Here is a 21205-nt window from a genome sequence, read left to right on the forward strand (position 1 = left end):
ACATTTGTAAGTTGCTCTCTTGGCCATCCTGCAGAAAGAATGTAGTTAAGAGAAGCAACCATCCAGGGCATTCTGAGCCATAGACAGCCACTGTATAGGAGGAATTAAACAGCTCCAAGCTTAACACTGGAGCCCAGAAACTTGGCAGAACGCGAACGCCCGGATGGCAGGAGTCAGAGACACACTACCCTTGGCTGAGCCATTTCCCACAATGCCACGTTCCGGAAGTTGCCTCTCTTGAAGGGTGGCTGGTTCGACCGCGTCGCTCTCTGTTCGTCACCAGGGTTAAGCGGAGCTGGCGGCACGGCTCCGTGCCCGTCGAGGGAGGCAGTTATGGGCGCCGTCGCCCCGGGTGAGTACTGGCCGCCGCTCGCCCGGCCTGCCCGTCACGCCGCTCTCGGCGCGGCGACCTCATGGACTGCGAGTGCCGTCCGCCCCAGGGACCGCCGGTGTGTCGCGGGGCCGGCGTCCCGGGCCTGTGTACCCCAGCCTGCCCCGTGGGCGCGGAGCAGTTGGTAGGGCCGGCGAGCGCCGGGAAGGTGGCAGGGTGGCTGGCGTGCGAGCTCCGGGGCCGCCCACTGACACCATGTGGTTCGTAAGCGCAGCTGGCTCTGTCACCTGTGGGGGACAGCCTACTCGCAAACTTAAAAGCCACGTTTTAGAGAAACCTGCGGAGAGGGTTTTCCATACGTATTTATGGTGGCATTTCATAAGAAGATGAAGACCAGGAGGGCAGAAAGGCGAGCAGCCGGCTTGATAGGAAAGCGGACAACAGTAGTTTTGGTTTCAGTGTTGCGAGTGAGTAGTCGGTCCAAGATGCCAATTCTTATCTGAAAACTCACCTGAACAGTGCCTGCAGAGTATTAACGTTTTATAGCACCCTTTCCCACGACTCGTCAGTTGCCTTCATAGCTGTCGCAATTTTACTGTAGCTTCTTCTCAGGTTCACTGCTTGTCCTAATTAAAATTTGGCTTTCAGGTTTTCCTTTGCTCTCTCAAAGGAAACTGCATTCCTAAAACCAGATTTTCAAGCGCTGTCTTCACAGCTGCAGGCTTATGATTAGTTATTTGTCTGCCTTTTTCCTTTTCACCTGAAGTTGTACCTTTTCTCCTTAGGTCCTATCTATCTATTTATCTATGTATCTATTTTTGTTTGTTTGTTTTCAAGACATGGTTTCTTTGTGTAGCCTTGGCTGTCCTGGACTCCCTTTGTAGACCAGGTCGTCCTCGAACTCACAGCGATCTGACTGCCTCTGCCTCCCAAGTGCTGGGATTCAAGGCGTGCGCTACCATGCCTGGCTCTTTGTATCTATCTTATCTGTCTGTCTATCTAGATATCTCTTTTTGGGTCTATTTGTCATCTATCTGTCTATCTAATCTATCTGTCTGGTACTATCACCTCCACCCCCACCCAGGTTTCTCCTTGTAGCCTTTGCTATCCTGAACTCCCTTTGTAGACCAGGCTGGCCTCGAACTCAGCGATTTGCCTGCCTCTGCCTCCCTAAGCCGCTGGGAGCTAGTGTATGCTTTCTTAAAGTTTTATTGAAGCCCTGTGAGTCGGAGGCCAGCCTGGACTACATAGAGAAACCTTGAAAAGCAAACAATAAAAATTAAAAAGTGTGTGGTGATTTGAATAGCTTTGGCCAACACGGACTCATGTGTTTGAATGCTTGGCCCACAGGGAGTGGTTATTAGGAGGTGTGGCCTTGTTGCAGCAAGTGTGTCACTGCGGGTGGGGGTGGGCTTCGAGGTTTTCTGTGCTCATGCTCCACCCAGTGTGGAATGAGAACGTCTTCCTGGCCGCCTTCAGATCGAGATGTAGAACTCTCAGCTCCTACTCCAGCACCATGTCTGCCTGCATGCCTCAGTGCTTCTCACCGTGATGATAATGGACTAAACCTCTGAAACTGTAAGCCAGCCCCAAGTACATTTTTTCCCCCTGTCTATGAGTTGCATTGGATTTGGTGTCGCTTCACAGTAATAAAGCCCTGACTATGACAGAAGTTGGTACTAGGGACTGCTATACCCAGGTGTTGCTGTGATGGGCCTGACTGTGCTTTTTGTTGGGAGGAATGTGGATTTGGGGACTTTGGATTAGGAAAGCAGTGGAATGCATTAAGTGGGGCTTACTGGGCCATCCTAGTAGGAGCATGGTGCTGAGGGTGCTTTGAACTGTGGGGGGCCAAGCTCAAGAGGGTTCAAAGAAGAATTTTAGTATATTGCATACAGATCATTCTTGGTGAAGAATGTGGCTGCTTTTTGCCCTTGTCCAATAGGTATTCTCCACCAATGAAATGAGCCAGTTCAAACCAAATTAAAGTATAAAGGCAGGTTTATTGGGGGGCAGCTCTCGGGATGTGTTCACCAGTCCCAAGGAACAGGGCCGGGGAAGTCATCCATGGAGACAGGGAGACAGTGAGGGTGGGTGCCCGAGGCGGGGGAGAAGAAAAAGAGAGAAACAAAGAGAAACAAAAATGTCTGGATTACACTTCAGGATAGAGGATGGGGCATGCCAGCCATGTCCTGTGGTAGGGACTGAGAGATGCTGGGAGAACCTGGAGGCCAAGCCCACTTTTGTATGTTAAATAGGGCCCCTCAGCTGCTTGCCCTGGGTCTGAGTCCCAACGTTCTAGCCTTTTGCTGATAGTCTATGGCTACTTCCTCCTGGCATTGGGTCATCCTTATTGGAGGTCCAAAAGCTGGACTATTGGCCAGGTCTAGAAAGAGCAGGCTGCTGTCCAAGCTCAGCAGGACCATCTGGGCTTAGGGACATGAAGGGCCAGTTAAGCGCTTTCGGAGGCTGAACCAGAGCATCTGTAGATAGTCACTTTGGAGCTGTCTTGACTGCAGGTTTTGAGGAAACACCTGGACTTGGCAGGATGCTGGAACAGATATTTATGTTGGAGGCAGAAGATAAAATTAAAGAATTTAGGGAGAACATTTTTTTCTTGGATGTACATTTGAAACTTTTAGCCCATGGTCTTGGTAGTTGGATCGGGGAGAGGTCCCAGGACAAGAAAGTGGGGAATGGAGCCCACCCTTAGGAACAGGCAAGTGGAGGAGGAAAACAGGCTGTTGATTGACAGTACTTGTCTGGAGTCCACTTAACCTATGAGAGGTTGATTCGAGTGCGTTCCCTAAAGCTTATAAGAATCTTTTTAAGTTTATAAAAAGATAAATTTTAGATATGTTAGTATTACTACTGTTTGTAGTCTGTACTTAAATCCACATTGTAGAGAAGGCAGTGGACTCACGCCTCTGAGTCATAGTAAAAGCTACAGTAAAATGACTTTGGTGAAAAGCATTTACACTGTCCTGTAAAGTCTATACTAAAGGAAATTTAAAATCTTGAGATTTAACTATGAAGTAGATTGTACAGTGGAAGGTTTTACCAGAGTTAGACTTATAGCTTATCAGAACTCCGTTGGTAAATGTTAAAGCTCAGAACTTTGAAGTCTTTTTTGTTTGTTTGTTTTTGTTTTTTTGAGACAGGGTTATTCTATGTATCCTTGGCTGTCCTAGACTCACTTTTAGACCAGGCTGGCCTTGAGCTCACAGAGATTCACCTGTCTCTGCTCCTGAGTGCTGGGATTAAAGGTGTGTGCCACCAAGACTGGCTGAACTTTGAAGTCCTAATGCAGTAGTAGCACAGTGAGGGGAAGAAATCTGAAGCATTTTTTATTCCTTTTATACACCTTAAAGTATTTTTTATTACCATTTAAGTTTTTCCATCATCCAACCTTCCAAACTTGTATTTATCAACCTTTTTTTTAAAAAAAAAGGTTTATTTATTTACTTATTCATTTATTTATTAAATACACGGTGTTCTGCCTGCATGTGAGCCAGCAGTCCAGAAGAGAGTACCAGATTGAACTCAGGACCTTTGGAAGAATAGCTCATGCTCTTAACCTCTGAGCCATCTCTGCAACCCGCTTTTACCAACCTTAAAATACTTTCTTAGACCTTCAAACACTTTCTTAGATCCTCATAACCTAAGCTTTTGTATCCATAGACCTTACATAAACTTACAGCTTTTCCTATTCCATTATTCACCGTGAGACACCGGTGGTTGATTACTGGAAGCAGTCACTGTAAAGTGAGTTCCTTTAGATAAAGGGAATAGTAAAAAGTTACTTTCTTTAGTCTTCAAACCCATCAGAGACCTGAGAAAAATATATTGTAATCTGAACAGCCTCCGTGTCAATTAAAATGACAGAGACTAGTCCATAGTCCACTACCTACACAGTTGTCCCAGGCTCCTCTGGTCTCTATGGCACCACACGTGGAGGCAGTTTCTGGCATCAAGCCCAGAAGATGAGAGACTTTTTTCTGTGGAGGAGGAATATGGGAGAAACCGACCTCACCTTGTCTTAGGCAATGTGGGACACGTAACTCTGCAGGTGTCCTATTTGTGTACAGTTCAGGCTGGGCCCTAGCAGCAGTGATTAGTGTACCACAATCCAAGTGGAGGGTTTTTTTGTTTGTTTGTTTTTGTTTGTTTGTTTGTTTTATCATTGTGCCCATATCTTCGTGGAGACCCCAGCAGGGGGTCGCGGTTGAGGGTCACTGTTAGGATTTGGGAGTCTCTATCTGTCATGGTTAAGTTTAAACATCTTACATGCCGTATTCAGCAGGTTTCTGACAGGCCTGAGAGCTAGTACCTACCAAGCACTTCTGAGTTTGTGTGTTTTTAGTCATTTGTTTTAAACTGTATCTTGCAAACATAAAACTGGAGGCTAAAAGGCTTATTCCTAGAATTAATCGCATCTCCAGGTGTGGTACTGCACACCTTTAATCCCAGGCGGAGACAGGTGGATCTCTTTGAGTTCCAGGCCAGGCTGGTCTACAAAGGGAGTTCAGGACATCGAGAGCTGTTACACAGAGAACCCTCTTGTCTTGAAAACCCCAAAAAACCAAACCAAACCAAAACAAAATTTGCACATTTCCTAGCATGACTTCCAACATATTTCTGAACACATTAAAGGATCTGATCATTTATAAGGTGGCTGCCTACCAACTGACATTTCTTAATTATCTTTACCAGTTTGTAATAATTTAGTAGATTTCATGAGACCAGGACTTTAGGTTCCATCCATTTTAGGTTTGAACTTTACAATTTTCAACTGAAGCTCTTTTGGTATCAAAATAAAACTTTTAATTATAGATACAGTTCCTAGAGAGACTGGCAACTTTGCTGACCCTACTATATTGCATCATTATAGGCCACTGTCATTTTCTGTATGGCTTAGTTTATCCAAGGAACTAAAGCTTAAAAGACAGAGGAGTTAGATAAACATTATATTTAAAAAATTGTGTAGCTTAATATAGATTGGCATATTGGCAGCCCTTAGTTCAGATGGCTTTTTCCTATAACAGAGATGGCTGCTGGCCATGTGCCTGCCCTTAATCAAGATGGTGGGGAAGCATGACTGTTGGCTCTGTTTGATGGTGACCAAACACGTGTTGTTTATACCCCAGAACAGAATCATGGCACGTGGTTTAAGATTATCTAAGCACAGACTTTCAGTTAGTAACCCCAAGTTGTGTTTTAAGTTAACCTTTGATTATAAGTTTAAAGCCAAATATTGTTGCAGGTTATATAAATTTTAATCCATAACCAATGAGCATCTTATCAGAGATAAAAAAATTAAGAGTGGGGAAGTAGAACTTTTCTTTTTCTTGAGACAGAGTTTTTCTGTGTAGCCTTGGGTCTGAGACAAACCCCGTTTGGATAAATTAGCTGCAGACACCGCCCTGGGGTTTGGCAATCAAGGTTTAGACCCAGGGTTGTCCGTTTTCCTAGTCTTTGCTGATAACCCGAAGACTCACTACAGCAAAAAACCCTGGGGGTCAGACAGTCAAGAGCAGAGTAGCTTTAGGTCAAACATCTTTGAATCTGAAGATTCCCATGGAACAAAGACTGTCTTTGTCTACAATGGACAGTCCAGCCTAGCGTAACCACAAAATGCCCAATGGTTGGGTCCTGGACCCAGAATAAGTATCCAGTACTTATAGACAGTGGCTGGGAACAGATTACTCACCGACTCTAAAGTCAGTCATGCCAGACGAGAAAAAGATAGGGGAATGTGGTGCTATACCTGACACCCCTCCAACACCGCCTACTCCCCGCCTGGCTTGGCCTAGTTAGCTCAACTGGGGACTCAGCTCCACCAAGTCTTGGCACCATATGATAGGTATTCTTCTGCCAATGAAATGAGCCGATTGTAGCCAAATTAAAGAATAAAGGCAGGTTTATTGGGGTCAGCTGTTGGGCAGAGAAGAGTGGGAGGAAGAAAGTATGGGCATACAGAGAGGAGGTGGGAATGGGGTGGGGGAGACAGAGACAGAGAAGGCAGACAGACACAAAGAGACCACACACACACACACACACACACACACACACACACACACTCACTCACTCACTCAGAGGAGAGAGAATGAACCAAAACGCCTGGATTATATAGTGCAGAGCCTCTAGGGGAGAGGAAGCCCCACCCATGGCCTGGAAAGTTCAGTGTAGAGGGCAGGGCATGCCAGCCATGCTTTGTAACAGGTAGGGACTGAGGGGTGCTGGGAGAACCTGGATGCCAAGTCCCATTTGGTATGTTAAATACACATATCAGCCGATTGTCCTCAATCTGAATCCCAACAGTCTGTCTGAGGCTAATGTGAAGAGATTTAGATTAATTGCTTTGACAAAAGAAATCTCAAAAAAGCGTAGCACAGACTTTGTCTAGTGGTCACTCTTAGGAAGAGCTTTTTGATCAACAGTAGCAAGCTAAGAAAGGAAAAATACAAAATATATGGTTCAAGGATTAAAGGGGCACCAGGAAGTGGAATGGAGCTAAATCCTGTGTTCAAGGATATTAAATGCAACTAAAGGAGTGGTAACCTCAGGCAAGATACTATCCAGCTAAGTGTATTGTTTATTAGTTTGCTGCTGTAGTGGGTAGTCAAGGCCAGTGGTGGTTTTGAATTGTAGAGTGTAATAGACATGTACAGCACTGAATGTGGCTTAGTTGAATTTTATCTTCTAAACTATATAAATCATTTTTCTTTCATATTTTGTCCTTTTGTTTTTGGTCAAGCTGAGTTTATCTTGTTTTCTAGATTGTAATTTTGTGTCAGTGGGAAATCCATGAAGTGCCAACATGGGAAAGAAACGAACAAAGGGGAAAAGTGTTCCAGTGAAGACTTCTTCTGAATCTACAGGTATATTTCACCAATTGCTGTTAAATCCTGTTACTATACTAAAAGAGTATTTCCTGTTAAATTTATTTTTATGTGTACCCATGCTTTTTCTTGTATGTGTGTCTGCACCATGTGCATGCAGTCCTCTCAGAGGCCAGAAGAGGGCATATGCCCCTGTAACTGGCGTTATGGATGGTTGTGAGCCACACTTAGGCACTGGGGCACGAACCTATGTGGAAGAGCAGTCAGTGCTCTTAACTGCTGAACCATCTCTCCTGCCCCCTATGTGATATGTAAGCAATGTATGTGTTGTGATGTAATAAGGTTTTACTATTTATTTTTATTATGTGCATGGTTGTTTTGCCTGCACGTGTGTCTGCAGCATGTGTGTGTAGTGCTTGTGGAGGCTGGAAGAGGGAGGCATCAGAGCCTCTGGAATTGTAGATCACAGTGGTTGTGGGTTGCCGTGTGGGCGCTGGGATTAGAACTGCCAGTCCTTTAGAAGAACAGATACTCTGAACCACCCGATTTATTTCTTTTTTAAGTTTCAGTTTTATGCCTCTAAGCCTTCTGACTGTGTGTATGCTTCATGCGTCACGTCTGGACTGTGGAGGCTGAAGGAGAGCATTGGCTCCTCAGAAGCCGGAGTTAGGGAGCATGACTGTGATGGAACCCTCTCTCCAGCCCGTTAAGACAGGCTGTCACTATGCCTGCTGGCCTTGAACTCACAGAGTTCATCTCTCTCCCAAGTGTTAAGATTCTGGAGTGTACAACCGCATCCAGCTTCGATTGTATTATTGTATGTGTGTGCGATGTGTATGTGTGTTGAGAGCGAGCAGTGCCTGTGTGCCATAGTGTGAATATGGACGTCAGAGGACAGCTTTCAGGAGACAAGCTCAGGTCATCAGTCTGGCTCTATTGTATTTGTTATATGTGTCATTTGCTTTCTGCATTCATCTTTTAAAATTGTTTTATGTGTTTAAAAAATTTTTGTTGTTGTTGTTTAACACAGGGTTTCTCTGTGTAGCCTTGGCTGTCCTGGACTTGCTTTGTAGACCAGGCTGGCCTCGAACTCACAGTGATGCACCTGCCTCTGCCTCCCGAGTGCTGGGATTAAAGGCGTGCGCCACCACTGCCTGGCTTTGACTGTGTTTTTTAAAACCACATGTCTGCCTGGTGCCTTGAGGCTAGAAGGGAGCTTCAGATTTCATGGAATTGGATTTACACACATTTATGAGCTCCTATGTGGGTGCTTGTGTCCTCTGCAAGAGTAGCAAGTTCCTTTAACTGTTACTGAGCCATCTCTCCAGCCTCACATTTACTGTTGATGATGTCTTATTGACATAAAGGATATATGACTGCATATACTAAATATCATGTTTTTACAATGATATTTAATTTATGTAATGAGGAGTTGAATACCTGTTAGTGTTAGGCACTGAAGCATTTCCTCTACTGTTGCAGATGTAGAAATCTTTTTAACTATTAGTGTTATCTTTGGAACAATAGCACAACAAAATGATTATTTTCTTGAACCTTTACCAGTATTGGACAGTTATCAATTATAAAACTCTGCTTATTTGATGTTTTAAAGGGTAATTCGTCCCCTGTAATCTGTTTCTTTACTGGGATTCAGTGGTCTTTGTTTATTTGTTTGTTTGATTTTCATGACTTTATTTGTATTAACTTCTTAATGTATGTTCATTGGACAGGAAGCCAGTTATTTGACTTGATTAGCTTTTTAAGACTGTAATTTCTGTCAAACAATTCAAATACTTCAGAATGGCTCCAACACCTTTTAATCACTTTTCCTCAATCTGATTTCCAGTTGCAAGTCCGGCTACCACTTAGGAAGATAGCACACATATTTTACACGTTTCTATATGGAGGCTGGTCTTTTGTTTTCCCTATCTACCTATGTATCATCTAGCTGTCTGTCTGTCTGTCTATCTATCTATTTATCATCTATCTATTTATTTGAGACAGGATCTTCTATATATTTTTTGCTGGCCTGGAACTCCATCTGTAGACTACAGTGGCCTAAACATACCAGAAGCCTACTTGCCTCTGCCTCCTTAATGCTGAGATTAAAAGGAGTGTACCCCCAGCCTGACTGCCTTTCACTGTTTGAGGATGAGGTTTTCAGCGTGAGTTAGAGATAAAATGATCTGACTACAAATGCTGGCATAGTCATTCACTAGGTATTTGCTCTTACATACTAACCTTGGCTTCTCATTTGTCATTAGGAGGAGTAGTATCTTCTTTCTAGGTAATAATAAGGATTAAGTGAGATGAATATATTTAAACCAGTTTATAGGATGCATTTAAATCAATATCAGAGACTTTGATTACTGCAAGTATCTTTCAGTACTTCCCTTTGTCTTCTCTTGAAATTTTTGTGTCATTAGACTTTTATTCTTTTTTTTTTTTTTTTTTTTTCTTTAATTTTTCAAGACAGGGTTTCTCTGTGTAGCCTTGGTTGTCCTGGACTCACTTTGTAGACCAGGCTGATTCAAACTTACAGCGATCTGCCTGCCTCTACCTCATGTGCCACCACACCTGGCTTTAGACTTTTCTTTTTTTTTTTAGATTTATTTATTATGTATACAGTGTTTTGCTTGCATGTATGTCTGCACATCAGAAGAGGGCACCAGATCTCATTATAGATTGTTGTGAGCCACCATATGGTTGCTGGGAATTGAACTCAGGACCTTTGGAAGAGCAGGCGGTGCTCTTAACCTCTTAGCCATCTCTCCAGCCCCTAGACTTTTTTTCTAATGGATAATCAATTTGAGAAATTCTTACTTGAGAAATTGCCTTAGTTTCTGCTCCTGATAGAATGTGAGCACTCAAGAAGGAAAAGGTGTGACATGGTTACTTTTAGGTTCTCTGGGAACTAGCATAGTATCCAGCCTGTAATGGGTGTGCCAAACCCTGACCATGTTAAATGGTTTAAAAAGGATATATGATAAAAGGCTTTATTTTTATTTTATTTTATTTATTTATTTATTTATTTTTTTTTTTTTGTTTTTTTGAGACAGGGTTTCTCCGTGTAGCCTTGGCCATCCTGGACTCACTTTGTAGACCAGGCTGGCCTTGAACTCACAGTGATCCGCCTGCCTCTGCCTCCCGAGTGCTGGGATTAAAGGCGTGCGCCACCACGCCCAGCGATAAAAGGCTTTATTAATGCAAAGAACAAGATAAAAGGAAATAGATTTGTAGATATGACTATATTTAGAATATAAAAATAAGGTTTTTGTCCTTGAGAGATGGCTCAGTGTTTAAGAATGCTTGCTATGCAGGCATAAGGACTGGAGTGTGGATTGCAGTACCCACATAACCTAGGTTTTTCCACAAATGCTCCAAGGGACTAACACTGTCCTGGCCTCTGGGCTTGCTCTGCATACACACCTACCCACACACATTCACACATATATACAGAAATAAAAGTAAATCTGTTTTGTGTTTTGTTTTTCGAGATAGGGTTTCTCTGTTTAGCCTTGGCTGTCCTGGACTCACTTTGTAGACCAGGCTGGCCTCGAACTCACATAAAAGTAAATCTTTAAAAAAAAAAAATCAATTTTAGATTTATGAAATTGATTTTCTTTCTCAGAAGAGTTTAGGTGTAGCTTAGTGGTAGTATTTGTCCAGTGTGTGAGACTTCGGCCTTTCCTCAGTACCACAAAGAGAAAAGGAAATAAGAAAGTGCTGTTCATCCTACCAGTGTGGTTGTTTCCTTGGAGCCAGTGTTTGAGGACATAGAGCTCAGCTGATGGAGCCCTTCCTTGCCACAACCACACACAGACCGACACCTTTCTCAAACAGTCTTGTTTGTTTGTTTGTTTGAGACAGAGTTTCTCTGTGCAGCCTTGCCTGTCCTGGACTTGCTTTGTAGATCAGGCTGGCCTCAAACTCACAGCGATTCACCGGCCTCTGCCTTCCGAGTGCTGGATTAAAGGTGTTCGCCACCACACCTGGCTTTCAAACAGTCTTGTAATATTCAAATGTCACACAGAATGATGGGTGTTCTGATAGTCTGAAACCTCACTTGTAAATTTAATGTTGAAGTTTGGATACATTTCAATATTAATAATAAAAAGCCAAATTTAATATTACATATTGCTTTTTTTTCTTTGCTTTTTTCAATAGAACCAATGTGCAGGCACCTGAGAAAAGGGTTGGAACAAGGGAATTTGAAAAAAGCTTTAGTGAATGTGGAATGGAATATCTGCCAAGACTGTAAGACTGACAATAAGGTGAAAGATAAACCTGAAGAAGACGTGGAAGACCCTTCAGTTTGGCTGTGTCTTAAATGTGGCCACCAGGTATGCTTAGACTTAATAAGCGTGAGATTTTAGGAAGCTCTGAGTTTGCTTTAGTAGGTTTTATGCACAGACAGTCTGGCTGCCTAACGCCAGCTTTCATAGATCATGCTCTCTGGCCAGCTGAGTCTGAGACTAAAACTTTTTGTATGTTGGTATTTTCGGAGGGTTCCCTAAGGTACCATGGTTGTAACAGTGAGGGAGCAGGGATAGGCAGAAGGAGATGAAGAAACACAACAGAGCATTAGTAGGTTGCAGGGTGACTCTGGCCCTTGGCCTGTGTCCTGAATAGAAGAAAAGGACTATGTGTTTGTGCCTGTGCAGAACAGGCCTTGCTCCTGGAGAGAAGTTGTAATCTTCAGCAAGGCAGCCCCCTTTCACTGAAGATAATTCTGGGGATGGGAGGATTGGGTTCTTGTCAGTACCAAGCTACATTTCAGGCAGCTGGAGGAACGAGGACATTGGTCCTCTGGCCTGATCAGGAATCTGTCCAGAGCATCTCATTGACTACTATGTATCAGCAGCCTCCTGAGATGGTCCAAGCACTAAGTAAAGCCCAGGCCATTAAACAGTGGCATGTCTGTCTATCTGTCTATCCTATCATTTTTCTATTTTGAGACAGGGACTTAATATGTAGCTCTTACTGGACTGGAACTCCCTGTGTGGAACAGACTTGGCCTTGAACTCACAGAGGTCTGCCAGCCTCAGCCTATTCAGTGCTGAGATTAAAGTCACCATGCCCAACTGGTAGCAAGTTTGTATTAGGAAACTGGACTCCTGGAAGATGAGACAGACAGCCAATTTTTGCTCCATCCTTTAAGCAGATAATAAAAGTAAAGAAGAGTGGATATGGAGGTATACAGCTGTGGTCATGGCACAATACCAAACAACAAATAATTTTTGGAGCTCAGGAGCTAGTTAGGGGGTATCCTCCATGGCTAGCCATTTGGTAGTATTTATATAGAAATAATATCTTGTTGAAGTTATTTTTATAAAACTGTTTACTTATCTTACTTTCTTTCTTTCACTTAGTTTCTTTTTTCCTGTTTTTTGTTTTTGTTTTTTGAGTCAGGGTTTCTCTGTGTAGCCTTGGCTGTCTTGGACTCACTTTGTAGACCAGGCTGGCCTTGAAGGCACAGAGATCCACTTGCCTCCCTGAGTGCTGGGATTAAAAGCATGCACCACTGCGCCCAGCTCTAAAAATAAATATTTTAAGATTTATTTTTAATTATGTGTATTGTATGTGTCTGTGGTAGATATGTACACCTGAATACAGATGTTCATGGAAGCCAGAAGAGGTTGTTACATCCCTTGGAACTGGGTGACAGGCAGTTGTGAGCCACCTGGTGTGTGTGTTCTGGGGCTGAGCTATAGAGTACTATGTACTCTTCGCAGCTGAGCCGTCTCCCAAGCTTACCCCATTATTATTTAAAAGTTGAAACTGTATAGAAATAATTACAGATTCAAGTGTAATTACAGTCCTAAAAGTTAACACATGTACTCTTATAAATGTTGCTCAGTTTCTCTCAGTGGTAATATTTTACAAAATTGATGCAATGCCATAGCTAAAACTTTGATATTGATATAATTCATCAACTTAGATTTTCAGTCTTAGTCCTAGGTGTGTGTGTGTGTGTGTGTGTGTGTGTGTGTGTGTGTGTTGGGGACAGAACCAGGGTCTTAATACACAAGGCAAATGTACTACCACTGTGTTGATGTGTTTTAGTGGGGACTAGAAAGTACAAGTAGCTGAAAAGGAAGAGTGATTTTAGTGCTAAAATGCCCTTTTCCTTGAATGTCCTCAGTAGCCTATGGATATTTAAGTTTAAAAAAAAAATCCAGGTGTTCTGGAGGCTCCTTTTTTTTTTTTTTAACATCTCTTTTTGTGTGCATATGTGTGTGTGTGTGAGTAGGGATGGACATACCCAGGTGCTAGTGCAGGTTAGCAGACAGCTGGAGAGATGTGTTCTCTCCCCTAGGGCCTTAGGGAACCACATTCAGGTTCTACCTGTTGAGCCATCGTCACTAGCCCAATACTTTATGTTTGAAACCATAGATGGCAACACTCTTAAAGTGCTTCTGTACTCTGTGATGAGTTACAGATGAACTGGGTGAGGTTTTGGCTTTGACGCTCCTCATTATGACTCCCTAGGGCTGTGGCAGAGATTCTCAGGAGCAGCATGCCTTGAAGCACTACACGACACCAAGGTCTGAGCCTCACTATCTGGTGCTTAGTTTGGACAACTGGAGCGTTTGGTGAGTTTGTCTAGAATACTAGAGAGTGAAGCTGTTGAAACAAGTAAGGAAACTTGTACCGCTTTGTCTCAGTACTGCATGACAGAAAACAAGTTCATAGAAGACATAGGCACCATCACCTCTTTCTTTCTCTTGTGGTGGTGTTTTTAGTGTAAAATGGGGATACCAAGAACAAACTTCAAATAAATGAGAATATAGTAGAAGGATAATTAGTTTCCACAAACCATTGTCAGACCCCTATGTTACGTCTCCTACATTTTAACATTACTAACTGATTTTTATTTCATTAAAAACCGCTTTTGCCAGGCGTGGTGGCGCATGCCTTTAATCCTAGCACTCGGGAGGCAGAGATAGACAGATTGCTGTGAGTTCGAGGCCAGTCTGGTCTGTAAAGTGAGTCCAGGACAGCCAAGGCTACACAGAGAAACCCTTTCTCGGAAAAAACCCCCCAAAACCAACCAAACAAAAAACCTCACTTTTATGGGCTAGAGAGATGGCTCAGAGGTTAAGAGCACTGGGTGTTCTTCCAATGGTCCTGAGTTCAATTCCCAGCAACCACATGGTGGCTCACAACCATCTATAATGTGATCTGGTGCCCTCTTCTGGCGTGTAGCTGTATATGTGATACAGAATACTTTATAAATAATAAATAAATGAAACTTTTTTTTGGTGTTTCAAGACAGGGTTTCTCTGTGTAGCCCTGGCTGTCCTGGACTCACTTTGTAGACCAGGCTGGCCTCGAACTCACAGCAATCCACCTATCTCTGCCTCCCAAGTGCTAGGATTAAAGGTGTGCACCTCCATCATCCACTTTTTGATTTTAATGATGTACCTTGTGTTTGCAATTTCTGTACTTTTGTGTAGCAGTAATAGTGGTGAATTTATTAATAAATCAGACTTGTGATGTACACCTAGTTGTATTAACACATTTTTAAGCTTTATTTTTTATTTTTAACTCTGTATACTTTTATATTTGTGTGTAGATTTGGCTCATGAGCAGGGCCCTGCAGGGCCCAGAAGCTACAGGATTCCCACAGGTGGAGTTACAGGTCATGTGTGCTGGCCAACATGGGTGCTGGGAACCTAACTTGGGACTTCTGGAAAAACAGTACATGCTTGTAACTACTGAGCTGTTTCTCCAGCCCTTAAGAAAGCAGTTTTTTATTTTCAGTTTCTCTACATTTTGTAGCTTATTGTGTATGTAATGTGTGTGGACAAGTGGGAGGGCTGTTGTGCAGCCTGGGCACAGTGCATGTGTGAGGACAAAGGGCAACTTCAGAATCAGCTGTCTCCGGTTGGTTCTGGAGATTGAACTCAGGTTGTCAGGATTTTGAGGTGAGCACTTTTATCCACTGAGCCATTGCCAGCCGTACTCCTGTTATCTTTAGTAGAATAATTTGACAGTTAAATGACTTGTCTTTCCCTCTTGTAGTTGTCATTTTGTCAGTTTTCTTCTCTGGTTATAGGTGTTACAAGTGTGATGAAGAAATCAAATACTGTAGTTCAAACCGATTGGGCCAAGTGGTTGATTATGTTAGAAAACAAGCTAGTATCACGACTCCAAAACCAGGTAAGACAATAGCTCTCTCTTAATAGACATGGCAATGTTGGATTTGTGTAGCTGCTTTTATTTACTCATTCTTTTCTTTTTGAGACAGTGTCTGTCTATGTGTATGTAGTCCTGGCTACCCTGGAACTCTCTGTGTAACCAGACTAGCCTTGAGCTCACACTGATCCTCCTGTCTCTCCTTCTGAAGTACTGCGATTAAAGGTATGCACAGCCGTGCCCAGACATTCATTTGCTTTCTGAGACCACAGCTTTCTGTAGATAAAGCTGGCCTTGAGTTTGTGAGTAGCTTGCCTCAGCCTTCTGTTTACTGGATTACAGGTGCTTGACCCCACACTTCATTAATTCGTTACCTCTAGTATTGCAAATAGCAGGTAATATTAACTATGACTCATTTTAAACTGAGAAGCTATTTTTGGTGTTATAATTAAATAGAATATAAGAAATGATCTAGTCATATATGAAAAGGGGCCTGGACTAAGGTCACTGAAGGTCAAAGGAAGTAGACACAGTCCTATTATAACTGTGGCCCAGAGCGGATGTGCGGGGGGGGGGGGGGGGGGCAGGGGCAGGCAGGGAATGATAACGCTTTTCTTTCTCTATTTATATTTTTTATTCGACTGATTCAATTGTCAACTTCAAGGCTTACTGCCTCTGTCTATTAACCTAGGCCTATAATGTTTTCAGCCTTAAGACTTACTGCTGAATAAGCTCATCCTTTTCTTTCTTTCTTTCTTTCATTTTTAGAGACAGGGTTTCTCTTCATAATAGCCCTGGCTGTCTTGAACTCACTTTGTAGACCAGGCTGGCTTCAAACTCACAGAGATCTGCCACCTTTGCCTCCCTAGGATTAAAGGCTTGTGCCATCTCACCCATAAGCTCACCCTTTCTTGTCTTGTTTTGTTAGTTCTGGCTGGCTGGTTCAACTAGGCTGTTCTAGATCAAACTCCTCTCCAAAGCTGACTGATTCAATCTGGCTTCTCTGAGTTTCTTACTCAATTGCTCTGCTTGGCCTCGTACATGTTGTTAACAAACAAAAACAAAAACAAAACAAAAAAACCCTCAAAAATCCCAAACACTCAATTTTACCAATAGATCCAGGAGCCAGATGCTGGTGTGAAAGTCTAGTTCAGAGAGGCAGAGAAAGCATCCAGCTGGCCTTCCTCTTCAGATCAAGTTCCAGAGAAAAAAGCCTTTCTACTGAGCTCACATCCAAGATGGAAGAAGCCAAACACTAAAAGCTAAAAGCTTGTTAGCTCAGCTGCCAGCCCAGGAGGAAAAAGCCAAAAGCCCAGGAGTTCCTCCTCTATGCTTCTTAAATGCTCGTCCCTCAAAGTCCCTCCTTTCTGCTTCATCTTCCTCAGCTGGTTTCTGACTCTGGTTCTAGACCTAGGGTTAACTTTATTAAATCCTGTGTACAGAAAATTCTTGGAATAAAGGTGTGTTAGGGCTGGCTGAGCCACACCCGTAATCACCTGTTTACAATAAACAGAAAGTTCTTGGATTAAAAGTTGTGTGCTAAAGCCGCTCCACAACTAGAAACAGGTTTTTACAGTTCACAATCTCGGGATTCTCATTGGGATCAAATATTCTGCAACACATACCAACTTTGGCGGTCTGCTCTACTCTTCTGGCTCCTTCTCATTCGCTGGCTCTTCTGTCTTCACCAGTGTCTAGCGTGTTCTCTCTTCAACCTCTCTGTAAAACTCTGCTGGTAAAAACTGCCTCTGAGTTCCATGAACTGAACTGCCGTGAACTCAGCTCCACTGCACTGCCTCACAATTTATTAACTCAACCAAACTGCCTGAGCAGAACTGACTAGAACTCAGAGATGTGTGCCTCTGTCTACCGAGTACCTAAGCTTTTCTTTACTTGAAGCTTGCTCTATACCAGGCTGGCCTTGAACTCAAGCAATCTACTTGCCTCTGTCTTCTGGGAGTAAAGGTGTGTCTGTATTCCAGCAGGATCACATAGACCTAGAGGGTCTTTGGATGTGATCTCTTGCCAGAGCAGCCATGTTCTGAATTAAAATTCCTCTATAATTTTTTTTATGCAATATATTCTGATTACAGCTTCCTGTTTCCCAACACTCAACCCCACTCAGATTCCCTCCATATCTCCTCCCATCCAAATCTTTCTCTCCCCTTACAGAACAAACAGGAATCTAAAGGATATTGATAAAATAAGGTAAACAAAAAACAAATTGGAATAGGACAAAACAAACATTAAAAAAAAAAACCAAAAACAAAGGAAAAGCGTAAGAAACAACATATATAGATGCAAAACACACATGTCCACATAACAGAAATCTCAAAGACAGAAAACTAGAAATCATAATAGATATTCAAAGGACCTGTTGGTGGGGGAATGCTGATAAAGCATTAGAAGACAGAGAACCTCCAAAAATGCCATTGGGTTCACCTGGAGATAGCTTCTGGGTTAGGGATGGGTGCAGTGGGTCATAAGTCTACCTCCACTCTGAGAACTGGGCCCCCATCTGGTGCAGACCAGTACAAGCCCTGTGCCTGGACTCTGAGGAGATTGGTGGTTGTGGGTTGCCTCACGGGGAGTGTTTCTGAGACCCTGTCAGGTGTGGTCACCGTGGATCATGTTTATAGGAATTGGGAGTTGACACAAAGGAATGAGGAGGGTGAGGTGGGGATGGTGCTAAGAGGGTCGACAGGAGGCAGGAAAGCTGGGAGTGCCAAGAAGGTCAGTGTAGTCTCCTGGGAGTGAGAGGCCACGGCAGATGGCCTACCACAAAGCTGGGTATAAGACTAGGGCATTGGAATTGGAGGACAGGAAGGAAGAGAGTGAGGATTACTTACCTGATTTCTTGGCTGGTGTGGGCACCATGTTTCCAGGAATGCCTATAGACTTAACTATATTTAGTGTGGTGTATTTGCAATAGAAAAATTTCAGTCTATCTGTTAAGTAAAATGAATACATATACACTGGCTTTTAGGCAAAGGTTGTGTTTTGTTGTTTTGGAGATCTTGGTCTTTTGTGACCCTGGGTAGCCCTGAACTCACATAAGTCTGCCTGCCTCTGCCTCCCAAACGCTGGGGTGAAAGGTGTGTGCCACCCTGGCAGGGTAGAGGCAGGGTCTCATGTAGTCTTACTGACCTTCTATGCAGTCAAGGATGACACTGAGTTTTTGATCCTCCTGTCTCCACCTTTCAAGTGCTGGCTTACAGACATGCAGTACCACCTTTCGGTTTTATGAGGTGCTAGGATTCAAACCCTAGGCTTCATGTTTGCCAGGCAAGCTGGCCTTGAACTCAACAGAAATCCACATGCCACTGCCTCCCGAGTGCCACTATCACCCAGCATTTGTGACATTTTTCTGTCAGGTTCTTAGATGCTTCCTGAGTATTAAATGAATTGGCATGGTACACAGTGTTTGCTTTAAGCCTGTTATTTAGCTACTTGTGTTGACAAATATCTTCTTCAAGCCACAGTTGCTTATTGCTAGTATTAGGTTTTGGTTAGTAGAATCCACTTAGACATATTATGCTCACATTGCTCTGTGGTCTAGCTGTACATGGTAAGATATACTCATGTGTAGAGAATATTTATGTCCTAAAGGGAAGGCATATGCTACTTTTACACTCGCCAAACTTGTTATATCACCAGTTCTGAATGTCTGTTGCTTCTTTTATGACTTTACCACTACTTATTAAGTATCAGTCAAATGGATACCAATAATCGATAACAGTTAAAATAAAAAATCTTATTACAGTGTTCTAAATGTAACTTTACATTTAACATAGGCACATTCTATACTCTGATAATTTTCTTTTTATCCTTTTTATAGCAGAGAAAGATAATGAACACATTGAACTTGAAAATAAAAAGTTGGAGAAAGAGAGTAAAAATGAACAAGAGAGAGAGAAATCAGAAAACATGACTAAAGAAAATATTCCTATGGACTCTGCTTCCCAGATCATCGTGAAAGGACTCAGTAATTTGGGAAATACTTGTTTCTTCAATGCAGTTATGCAGGTGACAAAGTTTTCTCATATCCTCAGGTTCTGGAGCTGAAAGTTGTGTCTTCTCTGTGTAAATTCTGTATATTCAATGTAACAAGTATTGACTGCTTACAATAAAGCACTGGTGAGCACTGGTAGTGATGGAGTTTCAAGCAGTCATGGCCTTGCTCTCATGAAGCATGAGTTTACATCAGGGAAGCACAGGGCTGCCTGGGACAGAAAGCAGTCTGTAGCTGGAGTGGTAGCAAGTGGTTGTGAGTGTTACTGCTGCGATGTGGGAACAGCTATGTCCGCCCTAGTCATAGCAGGAGAGTGCCGCTCAGTGATGTGTGCGCTCAAACCTAATCCCATCAGCAATATGCAGAAGAGCGTCCTGTAGCATTTCCTCCCCTAGTTACAAATGAAATGAAGGCTGCAGTGTTGGCTATAGCTTTATGTTTTGCTAAAATAAACACTTAAATGTTTGAATGGCTTGATTGTATAATTGCCCCTTTTGTTTCCATCCTGCATTGCAGAACTTGTCACAAACCCCAGTGCTTCGGGAACTACTGAAAGAAGTGAAAATGTCTGGAACAATTGTAAAAATAGAGCCACCTGATCTGGCACTAACAGTATGTATTTGATGCAATTTAACTTTTATTATTTCTTTTTTTTTTTTTTTTTTTTTAATTTTTGAGACAGGGTCGCACTGTGTAGCTCTGTAGTGGAATGCACTGTGTAGATCAAGCGGGCCTTGAACTCAGGATCCTCCTGCTCTGCCTCCAGCGTGCTGGGATTAACAGCATGTGCCACTACACCCATCTCTGTTTTCGCTTTAAGATAGGTTCTTGCTGTGTATCCCTGGATGACCTGACAGTTCCTATGTATCCGAGCCTGACCTCAAATCTTGGCATGCTTTCTGTCTTGGCTTTCCAAGCTCTGGGATGGAGGGTATCTCACCATGCTAAGCCAGACTTTTAAATTAACATAATTAACTCAGAAAAACATGTCTCCATGGTTAAACTCACTAGCTGCCAAACCTGGTGATCTGAGTTTAGTCTTTGGGATTGACATGGTGGAAGGTGAGAACTGACTATCCAGATTTTTCCCCCTGACCTTCACACTTGCCACAGCACAGCATGTGTATGGACTTCTGTACACAAAATAAATACATGTTAAAAAAAATAAATAAAGGTTGTCTTTTGAATATCTTCTTTGTAAATATACATATTCCAAGTTGTTTTCAGGAATTAAAATTTATCTCTGCCTTTTTGTTTGTGGTTATTTCAGTCTAAGTTAAACAACATGGGATTAATAGCTGTTACAAGAACCTTACATTTGCTATGAGTATGCCATGGGCTTTTGGGTTTGTTTGTTTTTGTTGCTTTGTTTTGTTTGGTATGTGTGTGTTCTACCTCCCTCTTAGGAATGTTGATAATTGTGACGTTCCCGGCCTACACTGTTGCTTTATGTACGTATGTACATATACATGTGTGTATTTTATGTGTATGAGTACTCTGTCTGCATGTATACTTGTATGACAGAAGAGGACATGATGGTTGTGAGTCACCATGTGGTTGCTGGGAGTTGAACTTAGGACCTCTGGAAGAGCAGCCAATGCTCTTATCCTCTGATCCATCTTTCCAGTCCCTGCACTATTGTTTTTAACATCTTTCAATATGACTTAAGGACTATGTAGCCAAATAAATTTTACCTTATGCATTGTTGTTAAATATATTTTGCCTTGGCTTTCTCAATTCTTAGGTAATAAGTTCCTATCCATTTAAAACTAAATTAGAGCTCAATTTTCCTTTTAAAAGCTTATTAAAATTTGTGTGTGTGTGTTGGGGGTATGAATGTGTACCTGTGCTGTGGTGTGCACAGGGCAGAGGACAGCT

The 21205-nt window shown here is 42.6% G+C and overlaps 1 protein-coding gene across 1 annotated transcript in view; it reads left to right on the forward strand.

Annotated features, from left to right (window-relative positions):
• Nucleotides 1-206: 206 nt before the first annotated feature.
• Nucleotides 207-21205, forward strand: part of Usp16 (ubiquitin specific peptidase 16) — a 33756-nt gene continuing 12757 nt past the window's right edge. Inside the window, exons 1-7 of the mRNA XM_051150175.1 lie at nucleotides 207-352; nucleotides 7111-7212; nucleotides 11341-11516; nucleotides 13666-13769; nucleotides 15236-15339; nucleotides 19154-19341; nucleotides 19844-19939. Of these exons, the coding sequence (XP_051006132.1) occupies nucleotides 7152-7212; nucleotides 11341-11516; nucleotides 13666-13769; nucleotides 15236-15339; nucleotides 19154-19341; nucleotides 19844-19939 (729 nt within the window). The 5' untranslated portion in view covers nucleotides 207-352; nucleotides 7111-7151. The remainder of the gene's footprint in view (nucleotides 353-7110; nucleotides 7213-11340; nucleotides 11517-13665; nucleotides 13770-15235; nucleotides 15340-19153; nucleotides 19342-19843; nucleotides 19940-21205) is intronic.

Source organism: Acomys russatus, chromosome 8 (assembly GCF_903995435.1).
Source record: "Acomys russatus chromosome 8, mAcoRus1.1, whole genome shotgun sequence".
NCBI lineage: Eukaryota > Metazoa > Chordata > Mammalia > Rodentia > Muridae > Acomys > Acomys russatus.